The sequence below is a fragment of the Anomaloglossus baeobatrachus genome, chromosome 1, assembly GCF_048569485.1.
Source record: "Anomaloglossus baeobatrachus isolate aAnoBae1 chromosome 1, aAnoBae1.hap1, whole genome shotgun sequence".
Lineage (NCBI taxonomy): Eukaryota > Metazoa > Chordata > Amphibia > Anura > Aromobatidae > Anomaloglossus > Anomaloglossus baeobatrachus.
In genome coordinates this window covers 13,810,097-13,835,427 of record NC_134353.1, presented here as the reverse complement: position 1 = coordinate 13,835,427, position 25,331 = coordinate 13,810,097, and the positions used below count along the sequence as shown (strand labels likewise).

At 46.6% G+C, this 25,331-nt stretch overlaps 1 protein-coding gene across 2 annotated transcripts in view; it reads right to left on the bottom strand.

The window, feature by feature from the left end:
* Positions 1-720: 720 nt before the first annotated feature.
* The window catches only part of LOC142303877 (putative N-acetyltransferase camello), a 34,845-nt gene continuing 10,234 nt past the window's right edge, over positions 721-25,331 (bottom strand). For both annotated transcript variants that reach the window (XM_075345721.1, XM_075345714.1), the window contains exon 2: positions 721-1,525. In XM_075345721.1, coding sequence (XP_075201836.1) covers positions 848-1,519 — 672 coding nt within the window. In that variant the 5' untranslated portion in view covers positions 1,520-1,525 and the 3' untranslated portion in view covers positions 721-847. The remainder of the gene's footprint in view (positions 1,526-25,331) is intronic.

Sequence of the window (25,331 nt, the reverse complement as noted above, 5' to 3'; positions counted from 1 at the left end):
TGCGGCGGATACAACAGCTGGCGATATTTTATACAACCTTCTGTGCTGCATGTGGTTGGTGGGGGAGCCCCTCCGGTAATAGCCCCTTTTGCCCCTTCTGGGATATGGACATGGAACAGGCTTCCTATTACTACATTTATTCGACTTATAGGAATTATCCAAGACTACAGCATTGAAGTCTGATCCTTCTAATGGGGCATTATTGTGTGATGGAGGGGGTCCGACCTCTGAGACCCCCACACTGTGCGTCCCTTCCCTTTATTCTTAGGCAGGTGCAGTGGTGAGTCCAATTGGGCAGAGGTTCCTTGCTGCTGTTGATCTCCCCATTATTTCCTGGAAAATGGACCTCTATTTATAAATATTTATGACCAATTTTAATAATGTCTACCCCCATGGAATCATCACAAGATCTTCTACTTGGTCATGTTGGCCATTGGATTGAATTGTATTTTGCTAACGGTTTGGCCAGACGGTGCGCATGGCTGCACGATGCCGATAAACCACCCTCTGCGACGGTGTCATGTTGCACTATCATGGTTCACTGTGAGCTAGCAGAGCTTTGGCTCATGGATGTCACACCGTCGCCGCACCGCCTGGCCATGCCCTTCTAGTCTGCCTTTTCCTCCTCACTCAAGTGACAGACGTTCCTCCTGATTTTTAGGATCTGACAACCCCTCTCGCACACCCTTTGATCCCTCTGAAATTTCTTACTTTGCACACTAAGAACACAGGAGTTTGTTATTTCCAGTGTTTAATGGTGAATAATAAGAATAATTTCTAGGAGCTCAGGTGCTTCCATGTCGATCTCTAGAATAACCTCCTAAGTCTTCTGCCGTTTCCGTACTTTTCACCTGTGGACAGGAAGGTCGTACTGGTAGAACAATATTGTAAAGCCGATGAGTTTTGCCACCAGTTCTGGGGCAAAGAAGGTTCTCATTCTCCTGAAACCCATCTTCTCATACAACCGCCAGGCATCAACTTGAGGGTATGAGGTCTCCAAGATCACCGCCTCACTGCCTCTCCTCCGGGCAAAGTCAATGACCGTCCTGCACAAGGCCTTGGCGATTCCCTGGCCCCGGTATTTTCTGGGAACAGACAGTCTCTTCAGTTCCACTTGTCTGTCTGCCTGGTGATGATTTGGTGGGATCGCTGCCACCATCCCTGCTATCTCTCCTGAAGACTCCGCCACCCAGAAGCAGTAACCATCTCTCTGAAGGTAATATTTCGGAATATCCAGCATGTCGTCGTCCAGACAGTGCTGAACATAGGACACATAGATCAACTTATGCAAAAGAAACACGAATCCTATGTCAATGATCAAAGCTAAAATGGAAACCAGTAATGACCCAGTGATCTGTGAGAAAAGAAGGAACGTAACCAAAAAGAAGGCCCAGACACGTGGGAGACGAAGTGAAAAGTGGAAAGCTTTGGCGGTATGTTCCTTTATGCCATCAGCAAAGATCTCTCGAACCTTCTCATAGTCAGAGTCCTTGTAGAGCCGGATCCGATATTCAGACATGATCTCCTGCAAGAGAAGGGGACATTAAATAACATAACAGTCATGTACCACAGAAGCCCACAGATATACATACATGGGTGTGCCCATACATTATACTGTCACATTGCCATTCAGTTTCCAGATATAAGTGAATGTAGAGACTACCACAGATGAATGGCGCCCACTGCGTATAGGTGTCATATGTTACCCTCAGAGGGTCATACTCTGTCCACTAAGTTAACGCTGCATGTTACCATGGTCTATGTCTACTATCCTCTTTTTGCAGAGAAGGGTGGACACATTAGTGACGTCTCCCCTATGTGTGGACCCTTCTCTTCTGCACATGTTCTCGTGAACTAACAAGCAGTCAGATATCTACAAATTCATATTGTCTCTTCAGGGAGGAGGAAGGAGACAAACTCTAGTGCCACCTATTGGAAGTAGCAATCCTAAAAGTCAAAAGTGACCCTTTAACGAGCCATTTCATATGACCTAGGATTGTTGCCAGATCAGAACCTCAATTTGCAGACATAGTGTTTTGGGGTGATTGCCCCTCATCAGTGCAAAGTATGAGATCTGACCTGGCTGTATGAGAAGCTATAGTGGGGTCTAAGGGGAACATTTTTGTCCTTGTGGAGACTGACAAACCAATTTGGCTGTCAGTGAGGAGGCTAATAGTTGCAGTGCTCCTCTGGGAAATATCCAAATTGTCTTTTCAAGGAGGAAGGAGATGAACTCAAAAATCTTAAGTCATATGAAAAGGCTTGTTAGGCCTAAGCCACACGGCGAGAAAATCGGTGCGAGTGGAGTGCGATAAAACATCACACTCCACTCGGACCAATTCTAGCCTGTGTGTTGTGAATGTTAGTTATGCTTTGGCTGCTGGGAGGCTCCCTCTGGTGGCCAGGAATGGTTTGGACTTGGACCAGGTGTGTTGTGCAATGGGTGTTTCCTTTGCTAACTCTCTGCTTATTTAAATCCTGGTCTGATAGCAGGCTATGCTGGATGTCAGTTGTTCTTTGTATCACCAGCCTGCTTCATTCTGCTCCATACCACATCTACCCCAGATAAGTGCTTGCTCTTTATTTATTGTTTGGTTCTTTTGCTCTTATCTGGGTTTGTCATTTTCTGTGGTTGTTTTCAGTTTATTTGCATGCAGGGATTTTCCCCCTCAGTTGCTTGGCTGGGGAACTCCCTGCAGTTCTGTTTGGAGTATAGCTCCTTTGGGTCCATGTGTTTGTGGCTTGTTGAATTTGTTATGATTCTTGTTTTCTGTTCATTGGTATGACAAAGGCACCTGGTATAGGACAGAGTTCAGATCGTGCGATCTGAGGGCCTTTTTGTACTATCAGGAATTTGGAATTTTGCAGGGTTTTACTCTGGCCACCATCAGTCCCTTTCCTGTCCTTTCCTATTTTAGTCAGTGGGGGCCTCACCTTTTGCTAATCCTGTCATCTACCTGTGTATTGTGTTTTCCTATATCACCGCAGTCTTTGAATGTGGGGGGCTTGCTATTCTTGTCTATTTTCTGAGGCAGAGAGTTATTCATCTTTCCTTCCTTTAGGATAGTTAGTTCTCCGGCTGGGTTCGCGGTGCACAGGATGTTAGTGCACCCCTCGGCTACTTCTAGTTGTGATGGTTAGTAAGGGGATGGCGGCCAGATTAGTTGCCAATGCTCTTGTCACCTTTTACCAATGATTTGTGGTGGTCTTCCATGGTTCCGGATCATAACACCTGTGTGTCAGCACACATGAGCGATTATTTTCTCAGCCCTAATTGGACCGAAAAAACAATCGCAGCATGCTGCAACTGTAATGCGAGACTCATTTCTCTCGCCCCATTCAAATGAATGGTGCGAAAGAAAAATCGTACTGCACTCGCGGTACACCGGTGTACCGTGTGTGCAGAGCGAGAATCGCAATAGCCAGCTACGAAGGAGAGAGGGAGAGAAATCCCTCCCTCCCCTCCGCAGCACCTGCCCGCCCCCCACAGCTGAGGTCCGCTCGCATGATCGGAACGCAGTCGCAGGGATACTAGCATGACACTCGGCTCCTGCTGTGCTGCCAGTGTGAGCCGAGTGTCAAGCGAGCATCGCAGTAGTGCCCCGTGTGGCCCCAGCCTTAAAGGGTCTCTTTTGACTTTTAAGATTGTTACTTCCATTAGGTAGCGCTAGAGTTCGTTCACTGGCGGCCAGATTGGTTTGTCAGTCTCAGCAAGAAGAAAAGTTTTTCCCTTATATCTTCAATTAAAACTAATGGCGTGAGACGCCTCTGTTGTTTAATTGTGTCTACAATCAGGATAAAGCAGACTGAATACAAGGTGCGCTGTCAGCAAAACTCACCCGTGTGTATCAGCTTGTACTGCAGATACTCCGAAAGTGACCAAAAAGTATAACAATCAGTGTAAGAATAACAGCATTACTAATAGTCAGTGCCATCTTTGTAGACAGATTGTTCTTCTGCGACTACCTCCCTACAGGGAATGGGGGTCTCTGTCAGGATGGGTGGGGGTATCAGCAATCAGAGAGATCAGTGCTGAGATATCACCTAAAATATATTACCTCCTAGGAAACCCCTAAATCTCCAGTCCACTTTATAAAAGCACCTATCAATTTAACTTTCAGTTGGATTATCTCCACTGCTGTCAGTCATTATGGATTGCTCCTTCTTGAAGTATCTGATATTCGTGAACACAGGTCTACACTGAATTCTTCTAATCCAGCAGTGTGAGCGTCCATGACACGGCGATACCGCTGCCTGATCACATTCTGTCCGCTTCTAATCCAGCAGTGTGAGCGTCCATGACATGGAGATACCCGTGCCTGATCCAGCAGTGTGAGCGTCCATGACATGGCGATACCCCTGCCTGATACTCACATGTGTGATTACATTCTGCCCAATATACGTTTATGCTCAAACCCTATAACACTGCCCTTCACTTCTCCAAACAAGTGACTCCTCTGACCTCCTCTCCTCACTACAGTGGGGATACAAGTATTTGATCCCTTGCTGATTTTGTAAATTTGCCCACTGACAAAGACATGAACAGACTATAATTTTAAGGGTAGGTAAATTGATGCGGTGAAGTAGTCCTGTGCCCTTAGCAGAGAATCATCCCCAAAGCATAATGTTTCCACCTCCATGCTTGACAGGGGGTATGGTGTTGTTTGGGTCATAGGCAGCATTTCTCCTCGTCAAAACATGGTGAGTTGAGTTAAGGCCAAAGAGCTAAATTTTTGTTTCATCTGACCACAGCACCTTCTCCCAATCACTTCAGACGGACAACTGCACATGGCCTTCTTCAGACAGGCCGCCTGCACATGTGCATTCTTCAGACGGGCCGTCTGCACATGTGCCTTCTTCAGACGGGCCGCCTGCACATGGGCTTTTTTCATACGGGCCCGCTGCACATGGTCCTTCTTCAGACGGGCCGGCTGCACATGTGCCTTCTTCAGACGGGCCACCAGCACATGGTCCTTCTTCAGACGGGCCGGCTGCACATGGTCCTTCTTAAGACGGGCCGGCTGCACATGGTCCTTCTTCAGACGGGGCGGCTGCACATGGGCTTTCTTCAGACAGGCCAGCTGCACATGTGCCTTCTTCAGACGGGCCGGCTGCACATGGACTTTCTTCCGACTGGCCGGCGGCACATTGGCTTTCTTCCGACTGGCCGGCTGCACATGGTCTTTCTACAGACAGGCCGGCTGCACATGGTCCTTCTTCAGATGCGCCGGCCGCACATGGGCCTTCTTCAGATGGGCCAGCTGCACATGGGCCTTCTTCAGACGGGCCAGCTGCACATGGGCCTTCGTCAGATGGGCTGGCTGCACATGGGCCTTCTTCAGACAGGCCGGCTGCACATGGGCCTTTGTCAGATGGGCTGGCTGCCCATGGGCCTTCTTGAGTAGTGGGACTTGCGGGCACTGCAGGGTTTTAAGCCATTATGGCATAATGTGTTATGAATGGTTTTCTTGGTGACAGTGGTCCCAGTTGCCTTGAAATCATTAACAAGTTCCCCCGTGTAGTTTTAGGCTGATCTGTCACCTTCCTCATGATCCTGGAGACCCCACGAGGTGAGATTCTGCATGGTGCCCCAGATCGATCGCGATTGACAGTAATTTTGTATTTCATCCATTTTCTTACTATTGCACCTGCAGTTGTCTTCTCACCCAGCGTCTTACTTATGGTTTTGTAGCCCATCCCAGCCTTGTGCAGGTCTATGGTCTTGTCCCTGGCATCCTTACAAAGCTCTTTGGTAGCCCATGTTGTAGAGGTTGGAGGCTGACTGATTAATGGAATCTGTGGACAGGAGGCTTTTATACAGGTGACAATGTAAGAGCCGTCTGTAATGCAGGTAACGAGGTGATTAGGAGCGTCTAATGTCTGTAGGAGCCAGAACTCTTAATGGTTGGTAGCGGGATCCAATACTTATTTATCTCTGCAAAATGCAAATAAATTTATATAATTTATACAATGGGATTTTCTGGATTTTATTTTGGATATTCTCTCACTGTTAAAATTAACCGACCCTTAAAATTATAGACTGTTCATGTATTTGTCAGTGGGCAAACTCACAAAATCAGCAAGGGATCAAATACTTATTTCCTTCACTGTATATGACAATCCTACACTGCTTACACTTCTCACTCCCTCCTCGGTCCTAAACTGCCGGCCACAATTACCAATGTCAGCGCTGACTACCGGGCCAAATACTCTCCACCATTGTACCAGGACACTTCATCCAATCCCCCAATATCACGGCTCCCCTTCCCTCCTGCACCAAGTTCACTTTCTACCTTTGAACTGGTCACAGAAGAGGTTACCAGGCTCCTCACATCTTCTCGCCCTATTACCTGCACCAGTTACCCTATTGCCTCTCACCTTCTTCACGCTTTCTGCCACCACTCACCTTACTTAAAATATATACAGTAAGCTCTCTCCTTCTCCCCTCATAATACCCCCAGCTAGATCTCCCCCTATCTCCTGAGGGGTTGAGAAGGCATAAGGGAAGTTTGAGGTGTCTGTCTCTGGTGAGAGTGGGAAGATCGCGGATGGCCACAATCAGACCGAGGAGGAAGCAGCCATCTTGAGCGCATGAGAGTGAGAGACGCCAAGGAGGAAGAGTGACGAAGCCATGAAGCTATGTACCTACCGGGGGCACTGAGGGTCCCTCTGCTCTGACCACATGGCCATCGGAGATAGTCTGTTGAGCAGAAGCCGAGGCCTCTCTGATGGAGATTCATGGTCCGGTCACAGTGGGTACTCCCCTATGGATATTGCCACATTCAGGTGAAATTGTGGGGTCTTTTTGTTAACAATTCCCCTTGTGAAACTTGGAAATCTGGGGTTAAAACAACATTTTAGTGGTAAAAATGTAATTATTTTTTGTACACCGCCCAATATTATAGTATTTTGTGACACCCCTGTAGTGTCAGTATGCTCACTGCACACCTGGATGAATTCATTGAGAGGTGTAATTTGTAACATGGGGTCACTTGTGGGGGTCTCTGCTGTTCTGGCACCTCAGAGGCTCTGCTAATGTGACATGAGACTCGCAAACTATTCCAACTAAATCTTTACTCCAATATGGCGCTTCATCCCTTCATTACCTTGCTCTGCGCCTCAAAAGTAGTTTTCAACCACATATGAAGTATCAGCATACTCAGGAGGAATTGCACAACAAATGGTATGGTTCATGTTTTCCTGTTGCCATTGTGTAAATGCATAAGATGGGGCTAAAGAAACAATTTTGTGGGGAAAAAGTAAAATTTTCATTTTTTCCTTCAACATTGCTTTGGTTCCTGTGAAGCACTTGAAGGGTTAATAATCTTCTTGGATGTGGTTTTGAGCAGTGTGAGGGGGACAGATTTTAGAATGTGGTCACTTTTGGGTATTTTCTGTCACCTCGGCCCCTCAAAGTCACTTCACATGTGATGTGGTCCCTAAAAAATGGTTTTGTAAATTTTGTTGGAAAAATTAGAAATTACTGATGAACTTTAACCCCTTGTAACTTCTTAACAAAAAAAAAAATTATATTTCAAAAATTGTTCTAATGTAAAGTGACGAGCGGGAAATGTGATTTATTAACTATTTTGTGTAACAGAACTCTTGGATTTATGGGTATACAAATTCAAAGTTTGAAATTTTCTATTTTATTTTCAAAATTTCCGATATTTTCACAAATAAACATAAAAAATATCGTCCTAAATTTACCACTGACGTGAAGAACAATATGTAATGAAAAAACAATCTCAGAATCACCGGGATCAGAAGCTCCAGAGTTATAACCTCATAAAGTGATACCGGGCAGAATTGAAAAAATTACCCGGTCATGAAAGTGAAAACAGGTCGGGGATGAAGGCGTTAAATACATCATCATAACCCCTTTACTACAAAAAACATCCCTGGAGCAGAAGTTCACTGCAAATTACAGACCGGTCTCTAATCCCCCTTCATCTATAAATGTAATTTATCAGATAATTCTCTTCTTGACCCTCTACAATCCGGTTTCGCTCCTTACACTCTACAGAAACTGCTCTTACTAAAGTCTCTAATGATCTACTAACAGCTAAATCTAATGGTTATATACTCCCGGATGATCCTCCTGGATCTCTGCTGCATCTCATAATGTGGATCACCAGCTCCTCCTCACTGTACTCTGCTCTATTGGGCTCAAAAACACTGCTTTCTCCTGGTTCACATCCTACGTCTTCTTCACTGGATCATGTGCCGGCTCTTCCTCCCCTTACTGTCAGTGTTCCTCAGGGTTCAGTCCTAGGTCCCCTCTTTTTACTGTCAGGGTTCCTTAGGGTTCAGTTCTAGGTCTTCTACTCTGTTGGCGTTCCTCAGGATTCCAGGATTCAGTCGTAGGTCCCCTCCTCTTACTGTTAGGGATCTTTAGGCTGTGTGCACACGTTGCGTTTTTTACCGCGGAAACGCTGCGTTTTGAACCGCAGCGTTTCAGTGGCAAATTGCATGCGTTCAGCTTTCCCAGCAAAGTGTATGGGAAAGCTGAAAAATCAGTGCACACGCTGCGTTTCTTTCCGCAGCATTTTGGATGCCAAAAATCGGTGCGGAAAGAAAAGCAGCATGTCACTTCTTTTGTGCGGTGTAGCTGCGTTCTCTCCCCCATTGAATCAATGATGTGGGGTCAGAACGCTGCTACACCGCATGGACCTGCTTTTTTGTTGCGGTCCGCGGGCTTTGTCGGCACGCCAGAACGCAGGCATTTACCTGGAAGTGAGGTCAAGAGGTTTCCTGTTGACCTCACTTCCTGGCAAAGCCCCCGGTGTCGCCAAAGTGCCCGCCGCGACCCCCGACCCCCCTCCCGAAAATCCAACATGGCCGCGCGCACAGTAGCGCACCGGCCGCCCTGCTCCTATGTTATCTGTCGCATGTGCCTTGAGACATGCGACAGAAAAATGCACCCAGGCCCTGCCCGTTCACCCCAATTCCCCCCGGTGTCATACATACCTGTCCGGTCGCAGCGCTGATCCCCCGCGGCTCCCTCCTCCTTCACAGCAGACGCCGGCCGGTCACATGTTCCGAGCAGCTGACAGCCAGCACTGTGTTCAGAGAGCTGTGCTGGCTGCTCGGCAGTCTGCAGCTGTGACCCGGGGAGAGTGGGTGCAGATTTTTGCACCCACTCTCCTCAAATGGAGGGTCTGCCCTCCTAGAAAATGGGGGATACGTTCCCTGAACGTGCCCCCATATTCTAGAAGGTCCAGAGGCGACGTGGGACATCCAAATGGATTTCTGCGGACCCATTTTTTTTATTAAATTGGAGAACAAGGGAATGATTTGGGGAGTGTTTTTTCTAATAAAAAATTTTTTGTTGTCTTTTTTTGCTTTGTTTACTGTCAATTAGTTATGTCGGGTGTCTGATAGACGCCGTGACATCACTAATTGCTGGGCTTGATGCCAGGTGACATTACACATCTGGTATCAACCCCATTTATTACCCCGTTAGCCAACGCACCAGGGCGCGGGATGAGTTGGGGCGAAGCGCCAGGATTGGCGCATCTAATGGATGCGCCACTTCTGGGGCGGCTGTGGCCTGCTATTTTTAGGCTGGGAAGAGTCCAATAACCATGGCTCTTCCCACCCTGAGAATACCAGACCTCAGCTGTCAGCTTCACCTTGGCTGGTGATCTAATTTGGGGGGACCCCATGTTATTTTTTTTTTATTATTTTTATTTATAAATAAAAAAAAAAAAACCTGGGGAACCCTCCAAATTGATCACCAGACAAGATGAAGCTGCCAGCTGTGGTTTGCAGGCTACAGCTGTCTGCTTTACCCTGACTGGCTATCAAAAATAGGGGGGACCCCACGCCATTTTTTTTTTTTGTTTTTGTGATAAAAACTAGGCTAGGCACCCTTTAGTGCCACATGAAAGGTACTAAAGGTGCCAGCTTAGAATATGCAGGGGGGGTGGGACGTTGTATATAAATTTGACCTCCATTGACGCTTTTTAGGCTGGATGCCCACAATCGGGGTTTGCAGCGTTTTGGGCGCAGATTGTTTTCCCTGTGTCCATGACGCTGCGTTGTGCAGTAGAAGCTTGAGGGGTGCAGATTCCAAAATGGGGTCACTTGTGGGGGTTTTCTGACATATAGGTACCCAAGTCTTAAAAAACGCACCTAAAAAAAACGCATGAAAAACGCATGAAAAACGCATGAAAAACACATGCGTTTTCGATGCGTTGTTTCTCAAAAAGCATTGTTTACTATTCTCCCCTCTGCCAGAGGGTGCGTTTTTTTCCGCGCGGAAAAAAAAGCAACGTGTGCACATACCCTTAATGTCCATTCCTAGATCCCCTCCTCATACTGGTAGGGATCTTCAATGTTCAGTCATAGGTCTCCTCCACTTACTGTCAGGGTTCCTCAGTGCTCAGTGCTACGTCGCCTCCTCTTACTATCAGGGTTCAGGCCTAGATACCCTCCTCTTACTGTCAGGGTCCCTCAGGGTTCAGGCCTAGATACCCACCTATGACTGTCAGGGTTCCTCAGGGTGAAGTCCTAGCCCTCCTCCTTTTACTGTCGGGGTTCCTCAGGGTTCAGTCTTAGGTCCTCTCCACTTACTGTCAGGGTTCCTCAGAGTTCAGTCCTAGGTCCCCTCCACTTACTATTGCCTCCGGTTACCATTCTTCCTGTTCTCTCCACAATGATGCACTGTCCTACATCTCCAACAAATTTTTGTTTACCACCCTACTTGTCCTCTCCACAGTTCTGCACCGCTCTACATCTCCTCGCTCATCTGTGTCTATCACCTGCCAATCATCTCTACAGTGCTGCACCACCCTACATCTCCTTCTTCATCTCTGTTTTTCACCTACCTGTCCTCTCTATCGTGCTACACAGCCCTGCATTTCTTCATCTCTATCACCTAACCATCATCTCTACAGTTCTGCACAACCCTACATCTCCCTCTAATCTCTTTCTATTACTGACCCATACTCTCTACAGTTCTGCACCACCCTACATCTCATTTCTGTCTATCACCTACCCATCCTCTGTACAGTTCTGCACCACCCTACATCTCCACCTCCTCATTTCTGTCTATCACCTACCCATCCTCTCTACAGTTCTGCACCACCCTACATCTCCTCCTCATCTCTATCATCCTACATGTCCTTTCCATTCAGCAACTGACCTAAGTCTAACATCCCCCATAATTCGAAATTCCCACTCCCGTTTCTACTAATTCTCTCATGCTGCACCAGTTTCCTGGAATGCACTACCCCAGATAATCTGGTGAATTACAGGTATCCATAGTTTTATCTCTTTAGACAGGCTTGTCACCTCACTTTCTCCCTTCCTAAATTTCCCTCAGAATCTGGTCCCTCCTATTCAACTGTTTCCACACACTCTGAGCTCAGTAGCACTTTGTATCTGTACACATATTTTCTGATGTAATGCTATTTGAATGCCCTATTTATTATACTGATCACTGGAGCGTACATGACAAGCACTTTATTTTTACCTTTTGAGTCCCCCAATTTCCTCACAGATTGTCAGTTTGTGATCAGGAGCCTCACTCCTCTTGAGAATTACTCTATAATGTCTTATTGTATTTGTGCATGAACACACTGAATTGTAATGTGATGTGAAATACGTTGGCAGTATAGAAATAAAAATTATTATCTCTTTACACTTCTGAGGTACAGTGATGGGATTTAATATTGCCCCATTGTATGAAATATGTCATTTGTCCTTATGGAAGAATCTTGTGTATCTATTATATTCTTATATGTTCTTTTTAATTTAAATAAACTCCCATTTAATACTTCTACCAAAGAAACATATGACATATGTGGAGTTCACTTAGATTGTCACTCAATTAGATTACTGCTGTTCACAATTCAGATTTACAGGTAATAGTCAACATCTTTAGTTTGACCAAAAATCCATTTTTATTCCTTCACATGGCGTCCTGATCACTCACAATATGTGATGACATTCTTGTCACTTTTCTGCTGTTCAAGGTACAATAATGGGGTCCAGTCTCGCCCCATGAAAGGGATTGATTTCATTGAAGAAGCTTGTCTATTTTATTTTGATATATTGTTACAAAATTGCATAAAACCCAAACGAATTCTTCAACAATCTCATAGTAAGTGATAGAAAAAAGGAGGTTCAGCACCAAAAAAGCATGCATAGGCATCTCTGAAACGCGTAAGGCGGGGACCTTATTAGGGCCACATCATGGGATATATTTGATTTTATCATGTATGTGATTTCTCAATAAAGAAGACAGAATTTTTTATGGAAAATGTTGGTGCTGTACCTTTCCTTTTTTCTATTTGACTTCTGGTAGCAGCCACATCCACGCACCTTGGGTCTGCAGAACTAACAGTGAGCTTTCTCCCCACCACTGTTTCCTTTGGATTACACATCATAGTAAGCGATGCAGGTTTGGTTTTCACATTCTTCAGCAGCAATGGAGCAGGAGTGTCCATGTGTGACCACTAGAGATGAGCGAACCGGTCGCGGTTCGGCTCGAGGTTGGTTCGCCGAACGGACCTCCCGTTCGAGTTCGGTTCGTCGAACGTTCGACGAACCGAACTCGAACTGCATAGGAAACAATGGCAGGCAATCACAAACACAGAAAAACACCTAGAAAACACCCTCAAAGGTGTCCTAAAGGTGACAAACAACTCAAACACATTGGAAAGTGACAAGGACATATACTCATGCGAAAACAAAACAGCTGGACAAGGAAAAAGAGGAGGACACACAGATATAGGCATGGCACGCCCTTCTAAAATCATGTAAAACACCGCAAGGTGACTCCAAGCGGAGTCTCCCTTTTTTCCAAAAATTGGGCCACACACACACCCACCCCTTCAGTGGCAGCAGTTGTGCCCTAGTTGTACACTTCACAGCTACATTTGCATCAAGCACATTCAAAAATACGCCATTCTTATCCGTCCCCAGGATGACACCGGGGTAGGTAGCAAAGTCTTTCCTGATCCCAGCTCTGTTCATCTTGGCTTCTTTTAAAAACAATGTAAGCAAGGGTTACTCCAAGCGGAGTCTCCCTTTTTTCCAAAAATTGGGCCCCACACACACCCACCCATTCAGTGGCAGCAGTTGTGCCCTAGTTGTACACTTCACAGCTAGATTTGCATCAAGCACATTCAAAAATACGTCATTCTTATCCGTCCCCAGGATGACACCGGGGTAGGTAGCAAAGTCTTTCCTGATCCCAGCTCTGTTCATCTTGGCTTCTTTTAAAAACACATCAAGCAAGGGTTACTCCAAGCGGAGTCTCCCTTTTTTCCAAAAATTGGGCCCCACACCCACCCACCCCTTCAGTGGCAGCAGTTGTGCCCTAGTTGTACACTTCACAGCTACATTTGCATCAAGCACATTCAAAAATACGCCATTCTTATCCATCCCCAGGATGACACCGGGATAGGTAGCAAAGTCTTTGCTGACCCATGACTTGTTCATCTTGGCTTCTTTTAAAAACAATGTAAGCAAGGGTTACTCCAAGCGGAGTCTCCCTTTTTTCCAAAAATTGGGCCCCACACACACCCACCCCTTCAGTGGCAGCAGTTGTGCCCTAGTTGTACACTTCACAGCTACATTTGCATCAAGCACATTCAAAAATACGCCATTCTTATCCGTCCCCAGGATGACACCGGGGTAGGTAGCAAAGTCTTTCCTGATCCCAGCTCTGTTCATCTTGGCTTCTTTTAAAAACACATCAAGCAAGGGTTACTTCCAAGCGGAGTCTCCCTTTTTTTCCAAAAATTGGGCCCCACACACCCACCCATTCAGTGGCAGCAGTTGTGCCCCAGTTGTACACTTCACAGCTAGATTTGCATCAAGCACATTCAAAAATACGTCATTCTTATCCGTCCCCAGGATGACACCGGGGTAGGTAGCAAAGTCTTTCCTGATCCCAGCTCTGTTCATCTTGGCTTCTTTTAAAAACACAGCAAGCAAGGGTTACTCCAAGCGGAGTCTCCCTTTTTTTCCAAAAATTGGGCCCCACACACCCACCCATTCAGTGGCAGCAGTTGTGCCCCAGTTGTACACTTCACAGCTAGATTTGCATCAAGCACATTCAAAAATACGTCATTCTTATCCGTCCCCAGGATGACACCGGGGTAGGTAGCAAAGTCTTTCCTGATCCCAGCTCTGTTCATCTTGGCTTCTTTTAAAAACACAGCAAGCAAGGGTTACTCCAAGCGGAGTCTCCCTTTTTTTCCAAAAATTGGGCCCCACACACCCACCCATTCAGTGGCAGCAGTTGTGCCCCAGTTGTACACTTCACAGCTAGATTTGCATCAAGCACATTCAAAAATACGTCATTCTTATCCGTCCCCAGGATGACACCGGGGTAGGTAGCAAAGTCTTTCCTGATCCCAGCTCTGTTCATCTTGGCTTCTTTTAAAAACACATCAAGCAAGGGTTACTCCAAGCGGAGTCTCCCTTTTTTCCAAAAATTGGGCCCCACACACACCCACCCCTTCAGTGGCAGCAGTTGTGCCCTAGTTGTACACTTCACAGCTACATTTGCATCAAGCACATTCAAAAATACGCCATTCTTATCCGTCCCCAGGATGACACCGGGGTAGGTAGCAAAGTCTTTCCTGATCCCAGCTCTGTTCATCTTGGCTTCTTTTAAAAACACAGCAAGCAAGGGTTACTCCAAGCGGAGTCTCCCTTTTTTTCCAAAAATTGGGCCCCACACACCCACCCATTCAGTGGCAGTAGTTGTGCCCCAGTTGTACACTTCACAGCTAGATTTGCATCAAGCACATTCAAAAATACATCATTCTTATCCGTCCCCAGGATGACACCGGGGTAGGTAGCAAAGTCTTTCCTGATCCCAGCTCTGTTCATCTTGGCTTCTTTTAAAAACACATCAAGCAAGGGTTACTCCAAGCGGAGTCTCCCTTTTTTCCAAAAATTGGGCCCCACACACACCCACCCCTTCAGTGGCAGCAGTTGTGCCCTAGTTGTACACTTCACAGCTACATTTGCATCAAGCACATTCAAAAATACGCCATTCTTATCCATCCCCAGGATGACACCGGGGTAGGTAGCAAAGTCTTTGCTGACCCATGACTTGTTCATCTTGGCTTCTTTTAAAAAAAATGTAAGCAAGGGTTACTCCAAGCGGAGTCTCCCTTTTTTCCAAAAATTGGGCCCCACACACACCCACCCCTTCAGTGGCAGCAGTTGTGCCCTAGTTGTACACTTCACAGCTAGATTTGCATCAAGCACATTCAAAAATACGCCATTCTTATCCGTCCCCAGGATGACACCGGGGTAGGTAGATAAAGTCTTTGCTGACCCATGACTTGTTCATCTTGGCTTCTTTTAAAAAAAATGTAAGCAAGGGTTACTCCAAGCGGAGTCTCCCTTTTTTCCAAAAATTGGGCCCCACACACACCCACCCCTTCAGTGGCAGCAGTTGTGCCCTAGTTGTACACTTCACAGCTAGATTTGCATCAAGCACATTCAAAAATACGCCATTCTTATCCATCCCCAGGATGACACCGGGGTAGGTAGCAAAGTCTTTGCTGACCCATGACTTGTTCATCTTGGCTTCTTTTAAAAAAAATGTAAGCAAGGGTTACTCCAAGCGGAGTCTCCCTTTTTTCCAAAAATTGGGCCCCACACACACCCACCCCTTCAGTGGCAGCAGTTGTGCCCTAGTTGTACACTTCACAGCTACATTTGCATCAAGCACATTCAAAAATACGCCATTCTTATCCGTCCCCAGGATGACACCGGGGTAGGTAGCAAAGTCTTTCCTGATCCCAGCTCTGTTCATCTTGGCTTCTTTTAAAAACACAGCAAGCAAGGGTTACTCCAAGCGGAGTCTCCCTTTTTTTTCCAAAAATTGGGCCCCACACACCCACCCATTCAGTGGCAGCAGTTGTGCCCCAGTTGTACACTTCACAGCTAGATTTGCATCAAGCACATTAAAAAATACGCCATAATTAACCGTCCCCAGGATGACACCACGGTAGGTAGCAAAGTCTTTCCTGATCCCAGCTCTGTTCATCTTGGCTTCTTTTAAAAACAATGTAAGCAAGGGTTACTCCAAGCGGAGTCTCCCTTTTTTTCCAAAAATTGGGCCCCACACACCCACCCATTCAGTGGCAGCACTTGTGCCCTAGTTGCAAACAGGATGTTTTGATTTGCATCAAGCACATTCCAAATCAACAAGCATTTACTCTCCCCAGGATGACACAGGGGTAGTAAATTCCTTCTGGATCCATGACTTGTTCATTTTGATGAACGTCAGTCTGTCCACATTGTCACTGGACAGACGCGTGCGCTTATCTGTCAGCACACACCCAGCAGCACTGAATACACGTTCAGAGACAACGCTGGCAGCTGGACACGACAAATTCTCCAAGGCGTAAGTTGCGAGCTCTGGCCATTTTTCTAGGTTTGAAGCCCAAAAGGAGCAAGGCTCCAGTTGCACAGTCATGGCATCGATGTTCATTTGGAGATACTCCTGTATCATCCTCTCCAGCCGTTGACTATGTGTCAGACTTGTTGTCTCTGGTGGCCTTGCAAAAGAGGGTCTAAAAAAATTATGAAAAGATTCCATAAAATTGCTGTTACCGGCACCAGATACGGTCCTACTGGTACGGGTAGACTGTTGAAGATGACGAAACCGTCCCATGTTTGTCAAGTTACAACTGGGAGATTCACTCCCTGCACCTGCACGGTTGTTTGGTGGAAAAGCGGATCTAAGATCGAGTAACAGCTTCTGCTGATACTCCTGCATACGTGCGTCCCTTTCTATGGCTGGAATTATGTCACAAAATTTGGACTTGTACCGGGGATCTAATAGTGTGGCAATCCAGTAGTAATCATCACTTCTAATTTTGACAATACGACTGTCATGTTGGAGGTAGTGCAACAAAAAGGCACTCATGTGTCTTGCGCAGCCATGCGGACCAAGTCCACGCTGTGTTTGTGGCATAGAGGTGCTACCCGTTCTTTCTTCCTCTGACATCTGACCCCAACCTCTTTCAACTGAAATTTGACCAAGGTCTCCCTCATCCGCTGAGTCTTCCATGTCCATGGACAGTTCGTCCTCCATTTCTTCATGTTCTCCTGCACCTTGCTCAACATTTCGCCTGCTACTATGCGCCCTTGTCGATCCCTGTCCCCCTTGGTCCCATGCCTGCCGCGTTGGTGATGATGAACGTCTGGACCTTGGTGATGTTGTTGTCCCTTGCGCATATGAATCCTCCTGTAGTTCCTCCCCTTCATGTTGTCCCACCCCCTGACTCCGAATAGTGTTTAGCGTGTGCTCCAGCATGTAAATGACTGGAATCGTCATGCTGATAATGGCATTGTCAGCGCTAAACATATTCGTCGCCATGTCGAAACTGTGCAGAAGGGTACATAGGTCCTTGATCTGAGACCACTCCATCAGGGTGATCTGCCCCGCCTCTGCATCTCGTTGGCCCAGGCTATACGTCATGACGTATTGCACCAGGGCTCTGCGGTGCTGCCACAGTCGCTGTAACATGTGGAGAGTTGAATTCCAGCGTGTCGCCACATCGCATTTCAGGCGATGAACCGGCAGGCCGAAAGACTTCTGGAGCGATGCAAGTCGCTCAGCTGCGGCGCTTGAACGGCGGAAGTGAGCAGACAGTTTTCGTGCCCTGTTCAGAAGGCCATCTAGGCCGGGATAGTGTGTTAAAAATTGCTGCACGACAAGGTTCAACACGTGAGCCATACAAGGTACGTGTGTCACCTTGCCCAGGCGAAGGGCCGCACCCAGGTTTGCAGCATTGTCGCACACGGCCTTACCAGGCTGCAGGTTGAGTGGAGACAACCATTTATTAAACTCGGACCGCAGAGCTGACCACAACTCCTCAGCTGTGTGACTCTTATTACCAAGACATGTCAAGCTAAAGACCGCCTGATGCCGTTGCGCTCTGCTGCCAGCATAGTAATGAGGGGTGCGTGATTCCTTCTGCGCAGTGAGAACGCTGGTGGCCTGACCAGGCAGGCTTGGGGCGGAGGTGGAGGACCCAGATGAGGTGGAGGATGCAGAAGCAGTGGCGGAACTTGGACAGACAGAGGATTGACACACAAGTCGTGGGGACGGCAAGACTTGTGCAGCAGACCCTTCACCATCTATCACCATAGTTACCCAGTGCCCAGTCAGCGACATGTAACGTCCCTGTCCATGCTTACTGGTCCAAGTATCGGTGGTGAAATGCACCCGTTCACACACAGAGTTTCTCAAGGAAGCGGTGATGTTGTGTGCGACATGCTGGTGTAGCGCGGGCACACCTTTCTTAGAGAAGTAGTGGCGACTAGGCATCTGGTACTGGGGCACAGCGACAGACATAAGGTCTCTAAAATCCTGTGTGTCCACTAGGCGGAAAGGCAGCATTTCGGTAGCCAACAGCTTACAGAGGGATAGAGTCAACCTCTTAGCTTTGTCATGGGTCGGAGGAAGTGGCCTTTTATTTGACCACATCTGAGGGACAGAGATCTGGCTGCTGTGTGTAGACGGTGTTGAGTAGGGTGTCCCTGGAAAAATGCAGGTTTGTGAGGAAAGTGCAGGCGGAGACATGATGTTGCCTTCATCCAACGTTGGTGCTATCGATGTCTGAGAGAGCTGTACACACTCACTTGTTTCCCCTTCCAAACCAACTGACGACCTTACAAGCAAACTGCCTGTTGCGGTTACAGTGGTGGAAGTTTTGCGTGGAAAAACAGGTGTGACAGCTGTCCCCACAGTCCTAGAAGATGAAGAGCGCGCGGATGCACTGGAAGGGGCGGGCGGTGGATGGTTCGCTCCGCTAGGCCGCATTGCAGCATGGTGAGCTTCCCACCGGGACTTATGATATTTAGTCATGTGACGATTCATGGAAGAAGTTGTCAAACTGCTGAGGTTTTGACCTCTACTAACAGAATCATGACAAATGTTACATATCACATGAGTTGGGCGATCTTTTTCGATGTGAAAAAAGGACCAGGCTAGGCAAGGCTTAGAGGCCATGCGACCTGTTGATCCACCCCGAATAATGCTCATAGGCAGAGTGGTGGCTGAGGATGCAGTTGTAGACGTGCTACCAGTGCTCCGACTCTGTCCAGGAAGGCGCAAGGTAACTTCGTCGTCGGTTGCATCCTCCTCCACCGCCTCTGTTGACCTCCTCGAGTGCCTGACTGGGGGTTGACAGTAGGTGGGATCTAGAACGTCATCATCAATTGTTGTGTTTGCACTCCCCTCCCCCTCAGACCGAGCCTCTTCTTGCCCTGACCGAATATTTAAGTTGTCATCCCAATCGGGTATCTGCGTCTCATCTTCATCAGTATGTTCCTCATTGTCTATAACCACAGGTGTTACAGTTTGTGACAAAGGGTCAACATTATGCTCAGAAACTTGGTCCTCACGGCCTGAATCAGAGTCACAAAGGTTCTGGGCATCACTGCAGACCATTTCCTGTTCTGTACTCACTGTAGCTTGGGAGCAGACCTCTGATTCCCAGGCTATAGTGTGACTGAACAGCTCTGCAGACTCAGCCATCTCAGTTCCACCATACTGTGCAGGGCTGATGGAGACTTCAGAGCTGGGAGAAATCAAGTGTGATTGGGATGACAACTCAGAGGACTGGTGTTTTTTGGATGCGGTACTTGAAGTGGCTGAGAGGGCACTTGTTGGACCACTTGAGATCCATTCAAGCATTTTCCTTTTTTGCCCATCATCTACCTTTGTTCCTCTTGTTCGTGTCCGTAAAAAAGGGAGCACATCGGATTGTCCACAATAAGTAGTAGACATCTTACTTTTGCTAGTAGATGGTCTATCTGCAGCAGATGATAATGGAGCTTTGCCACCTTCCCCACTGACAAAACCTTTTTTGCCTTTTCCACCACGCCTCTTCCCCTTTCCACCAGCATCTGTCATTTTGCCACTCATGTTGATTGCGACAAGATTGTGGACTGAAAATGTGGTAGTAAAAATTGAGAGGTGGTGAAGATTGCAGTGGTGGTCTAGCTTTATTAACAGCAGAATAATAAAGAATAAATATCCCTGACAATGTAACTTAGTTATAATTAGTTGGAGTGTGCAACGCAGGCAGACGTGCTGCAAATGTCTTGGCACTAGTGGGACTAAAGCAAAGTCCAATAGCCACGTATAGGATGCCACTAGGTACACTGAGTGTTTGCTAGTATAATGGCTTAGTTATAATTAGTTGGAGTGTGCAACGCAGGCAGATGCGCTCTGCAAATGTCTTGGCACTAGTGGGACTATAGCAAAGTCCAATAGCCACGTATAGGATGCCACTAGGTACACTAAGTGTTTGCTAGTATAATGGCTTAGTTATAATTAGTTGGAGTGTGCAACGCAGGCAGATGCGCTCTGCAAATGTCTTGGCACTAGTGGGACAAAAGCAAAGTCCAATAGCCACGTATAGGATGCCACTAGGTACACTAAGTGTTTGCTAGTATAATGGCTTAGTTATAATTAGTTGGAGTGTGCAACGCAGGCAGATGCGCTCTGCAAATGTCTTGGCACTAGTGGGACTATAGCAAAGTCCAATAGCCACGTATAGGATGCCACTAGGTACACTGAGTGTTTGCTAGTATAATGGCTTAGTTATAATTAGTTGGAGTGTGCAACGCAGGCAGATGCGCTCTGCAAATGTCTTGGCACTAGTGGGACTATAGCAAAGTCCAATAGCCACGTATAGGATGCCACTAGGTACACTAAGTGTTTGCTAGTATAATGGCTTAGTTATAATTAGTTGGAGTGTGCAACGCAGGCAGATGCGCTCTGCAAATGTCTTGGCACTAGTGGGACTATAGCAAAGTCCAATAGCCACGTATAGGATGCCACTAGGTACACTGAGTGTGTGCTAGTATAATGGCTTAGTTATAATTAGTTGGAGTGTGCAACGCAGGCAGATGCGCTCTGCAAATGTCTTGGCACTAGTGGGACTATAGCAAAGTCCAATAGCCACGTATAGGATGCCACTAGGTACACTGAGTGTGTGCTAGTATAATGGCTTAGTTATAATTAGTTGGAGTGTGCAACGCAGGCAGATGCGCTCTGCAAATGTCTTGGCACTAGTGGGACTATAGCAAAGTCCAATAGCCACGTATAGGATGCCACTAGGTACACTAAGTGTTTGCTAGTATAATGGCTTAGTTATAATTAGTTGGAGTGTGCAACGCAGGCAGATGCGCTCTGCAAATGTCTTGGCACTAGTGGGACTATAGCAAAGTCCAATAGCCACGTATAGGATGCCACTAGGTACACTGAGTGTGTGCTAGTATAATGGCTTAGTTATAATTAGTTGGAGTGTGCAACGCAGGCAGATGCGCTCTGCAAATGTCTTGGCACTAGTGGGACTATAGCAAAGTCCAATAGCCACGTATAGGATGCCACTAGGTACACTGAGTGTGTGCTAGTATAATGGCTTAGTTATAATTAGTTGGAGTGTGCAACGCAGGCAGATGCGTTCTGCAAATGTCTTGGCACTAGTGGGACTAAAGCAAAGTCCAATAGCCACGTATAGGATGCCACTAGGTACACTAAGTGTTTGCTAGTATAATGGCTTAGTTATAATTAGTTGGAGTGTGCAACGCAGGCAGATGCGCTCTGCAAATGTCTTGGCACTAGTGGGACTATAGCAAAGTCCAATAGCCACGTATAGGATTCCACTAGGTACACTGAGTGTGTGCTAGTATAATGGCTTAGTTATAATTAGTTGGAGTGTGCAACGCAGGCAGATGCGCTCTGCAAATGTCTTGGCACTAGTGGGACTATAGCAAAGTCCAATAGCCACGTATAGGATGCCACTAGGTACACTGAGTGTGTGCTAGTATAATGGCTTAGTTATAATTAGTTGGAGTGTGCAACGCAGGCAGATGCGCTCTGCAAATGTCTTGGCACTAGTGGGACTATAGCAAAGTCCAATAGCCACGTATAGGATGCCACTAGGTACACTAAGTGTTTGCTAGTATAATGGCTTAGTTATAATTAGTTGGAGTGTGCAACGCAGGCAGATGCGCTCTGCAAATGTCTTGGCACTAGTGGGACTATAGCAAAGTCCAATAGCCACGTATAGGATGCCACTAGGTACACTGAGTGTGTGCTAGTATAATGGCTTAGTTATAATTAGTTGGAGTGTGCAACGCAGGCAGATGCGCTCTGCAAATGTCTTGGCACTAGTGGGACTATAGCAAAGTCCAATAGCCACGTATAGGATGCCACTAGGTACACTGAGTGTGTGCTAGTATAATGGCTTAGTTATAATTAGTTGGAGTGTGCAACGCAGGCAGATGCGCTCTGCAAATGTCTTGGCACTAGTGGGACTATAGCAAAGTCCAATAGCCACGTATAGGATGCCACTAGGTACACTGAGTGTGTGCTAGTATAATGGCTTAGTTATAATTAGTTGGAGTGTGCAACGCAGGCAGATGCGTTCTGCAAATGTCTTGGCACTAGTGGGACTAAAGCAAAGTCCAATAGCCACGTATAGGATGCCACTAGGTACACTAAGTGTTTGCTAGTATAATGGCTTAGTTATAATTAGTTGGAGTGTGCAACGCAGGCAGATGCGCTCTGCAAATGTCTTGGCACTAGTGGGACTATAGCAAAGTCCAATAGCCACGTATAGGATGCCACTAGGTACACTGAGTGTTTGCTAGTATAATGGCTTAGTTATAATTAGTTGGAGTGTGCAACGCAGGCAGATGCGCTCTGCAAATGTCTTGGCACTAGTGGGACTATAGCAAAGTCCAATAGCCACGTATAGGATGCCACTAGGTACACTGAGTGTGTGCTAGTATAATGGCTTAGTTATAATTAGTTGGAGTGTGCAACGCAGGCAGATGCGCTCTGCAAATGTCTTGGCACTAGTGGGACTATAGCAAAGTCCAATAGCCACGTATAGGATGCCACTAGGTACACTAAGTGTTTGCTAGTATAATGGCTTAGTTATAATTAGTTGGAGTGTGCAACGCAGGCAGATGCGCTCTGCAAATGTCTTGGCACTAGTGGGACTATAGCAAAGTCCAATAGCCACGTATAGGATGCCACTAGGTACACTGAGTGTGTGCTAGTATAATGGCTTTGTTATAATTAGTTGGAGTGTGCAACGCAGGCAGATGCGCTCTGCAAATGTCTTGGCACTAGTGGGACTATAGCAAAGTCCAATAGCCACGTATAGGATGCCACTAGGTACACTGAGTGTGTGCTAGTATAATGGCTTAGTTATAATTAGTTGGAGTGTGCAACGCAGGCAGATGCGCTCTGCAAATGTCTTGGCACTAGTGGGACTAAAGCAAAGTCCAATAGCCACGTATAGGATGCCACTAGGTACACTAAGTGTTTGCTAGTATAATGGCTTAGTTATAATTAGTTGGAGTGTGCAACGCAGGCAGATGCGCTCTGCAAATGTCTTGGCACTAGTGGGACTATAGCAAAGTCCAATAGCCACGTATAGGATGCCACTAGGTACACTGAGTGTTTGCTAGTATAATAGCTTAGTTATAATTAGTTGGAGTGTGCAACGCAGGCAGATGCGCTCTGCAAATGTCTTGGCACTAGTGGGACTATAGCAAAGTCCAATAGCCACAGATAGGATGCCACTAGGTACACTGAGTGTTTGCTAGTATAATGGCTTAGTTATAATTAGTTGGAGTGTGCAACGCAGGCAGATGCGCTCTGCAAATGTCTTGGCACTAGTGGGACTATAGCAAAGTCCAATAGCCACGTATAGGATGCCACTAGGTACACTGAGTGTTTGCTAGTATAATGGCTTAGTTATAATTCGTTGGAGTGTGCAACGCAGGCAGATGCGCTCTGCAAATGTCTTGGCACTAGTGGGACTATAGCAAAGTCCAATAGCCACGTATAGGATGCCACTAGGTACACTGAGTGTTTGCTAGTATAATGGCTTAGTTATAATTAGTTGGAGTGTGCAACGCAGGCAGATGCGCTCTGCAAATGTCTTGGCACTAGTGGGACTATAGCAAAGTCCAATAGCCACGTTTAGGATGCCACTAGGTACACTGAGTGTTTGCTAGTATAATGGCTTAGTTATAATTAGTTGTAGTGTGCAATGCAGGCAGACGTGCTCTGCAAATGTCTTTGCACTAGTGGGACTATAGCAAAGTCCAATAGCCACAGATAGGATGCCACTAGGTACACTGAGTGTTTGCTAGTATAATGGCTTAGTTATGAGTTGGAGTGTGCAGAGGACAAGAGGGTACAGTGGCAGGATTGTGGTGCTCTGGGTAGAGGAATGGAAGCCTGCCTTTCTATTCCCTCCTAATGGTGAAATGCAGGGAGGAAATCCCTGACCTTGGCTACACAGACGCTGGCGCTGTTTTCAGGACCTGTCACCTTAACTCTGACCCTGCCGGTTTGAGCCCTTAAAAAGGACTGCTATAAAGTGCTCTCCCTAAGCTGTCTAACGCTGTGTATGCAGCGCATACAGCTGTATCAGCGATAGGACTCAAGACGGAGCTGCGACAGTGATGTCTGACACCAAAGACGCAGAAGGCAGATAATGGCGTCCGTGAAGAAAATGTCCGGTTTTATAATGCAGGGACATGTGACATGCAGATCCTATCACACATGCCGTTGCTTCTCTGGCTCAAAGTCCACTTAGCTGTGTGTGTGTCTGTGATTGGCTGACATGCTGGCCCGCCCCACAAGACGCGCGCGCTTAGGGAAGGAAGACAAGAAAAAAAAAAAAAAAAATGGCGATCGCCATTATAGAAACAGCAGTGATCTGAAGGCGCTGTTCACGCACACTATACACTGAAATGTGATAATAGTTTGATTCACAGAGTGACTTACACTATTACAGCAGAAACCAAGCTATGATTTAGCTGTTTTTTGGCTGCTAGAACCGTTCTCGAACGTTTCTAGAACTATCGAGCTTTTGCAAAAAGCTCGAGTTCTAGTTCGATCTAGAACATGCCCCAAAATCACTCGAGCCTAGAACTGGAGAACCACGAACCACGAACCGCGCTCAACTCTAGTGACCACCACCCTAAGGATAACTACTGAGCACCAATTATTCACCAACTATGAACCACTGTAGCAATAGAGATGTAAGAAATACTTCACTACCAGAGACAAATAATAATGCACCTCCAGGCAGATTGTGAAGGTTACATGACCATCAAGAATAAAGTTCAACAGGGAAATGATAACACGACTTAATCACTAATATTAATGAAACAAACAACCAGGCACAACATGATTGTGAGTGGAACACTTGGACTTTTTAGAAAATGACCCCCTCTACCAGACCACAGAGAATATCTATGAAGCCTCCAGCCCATCAAGGATCCTGGCTTCAGATTCCACT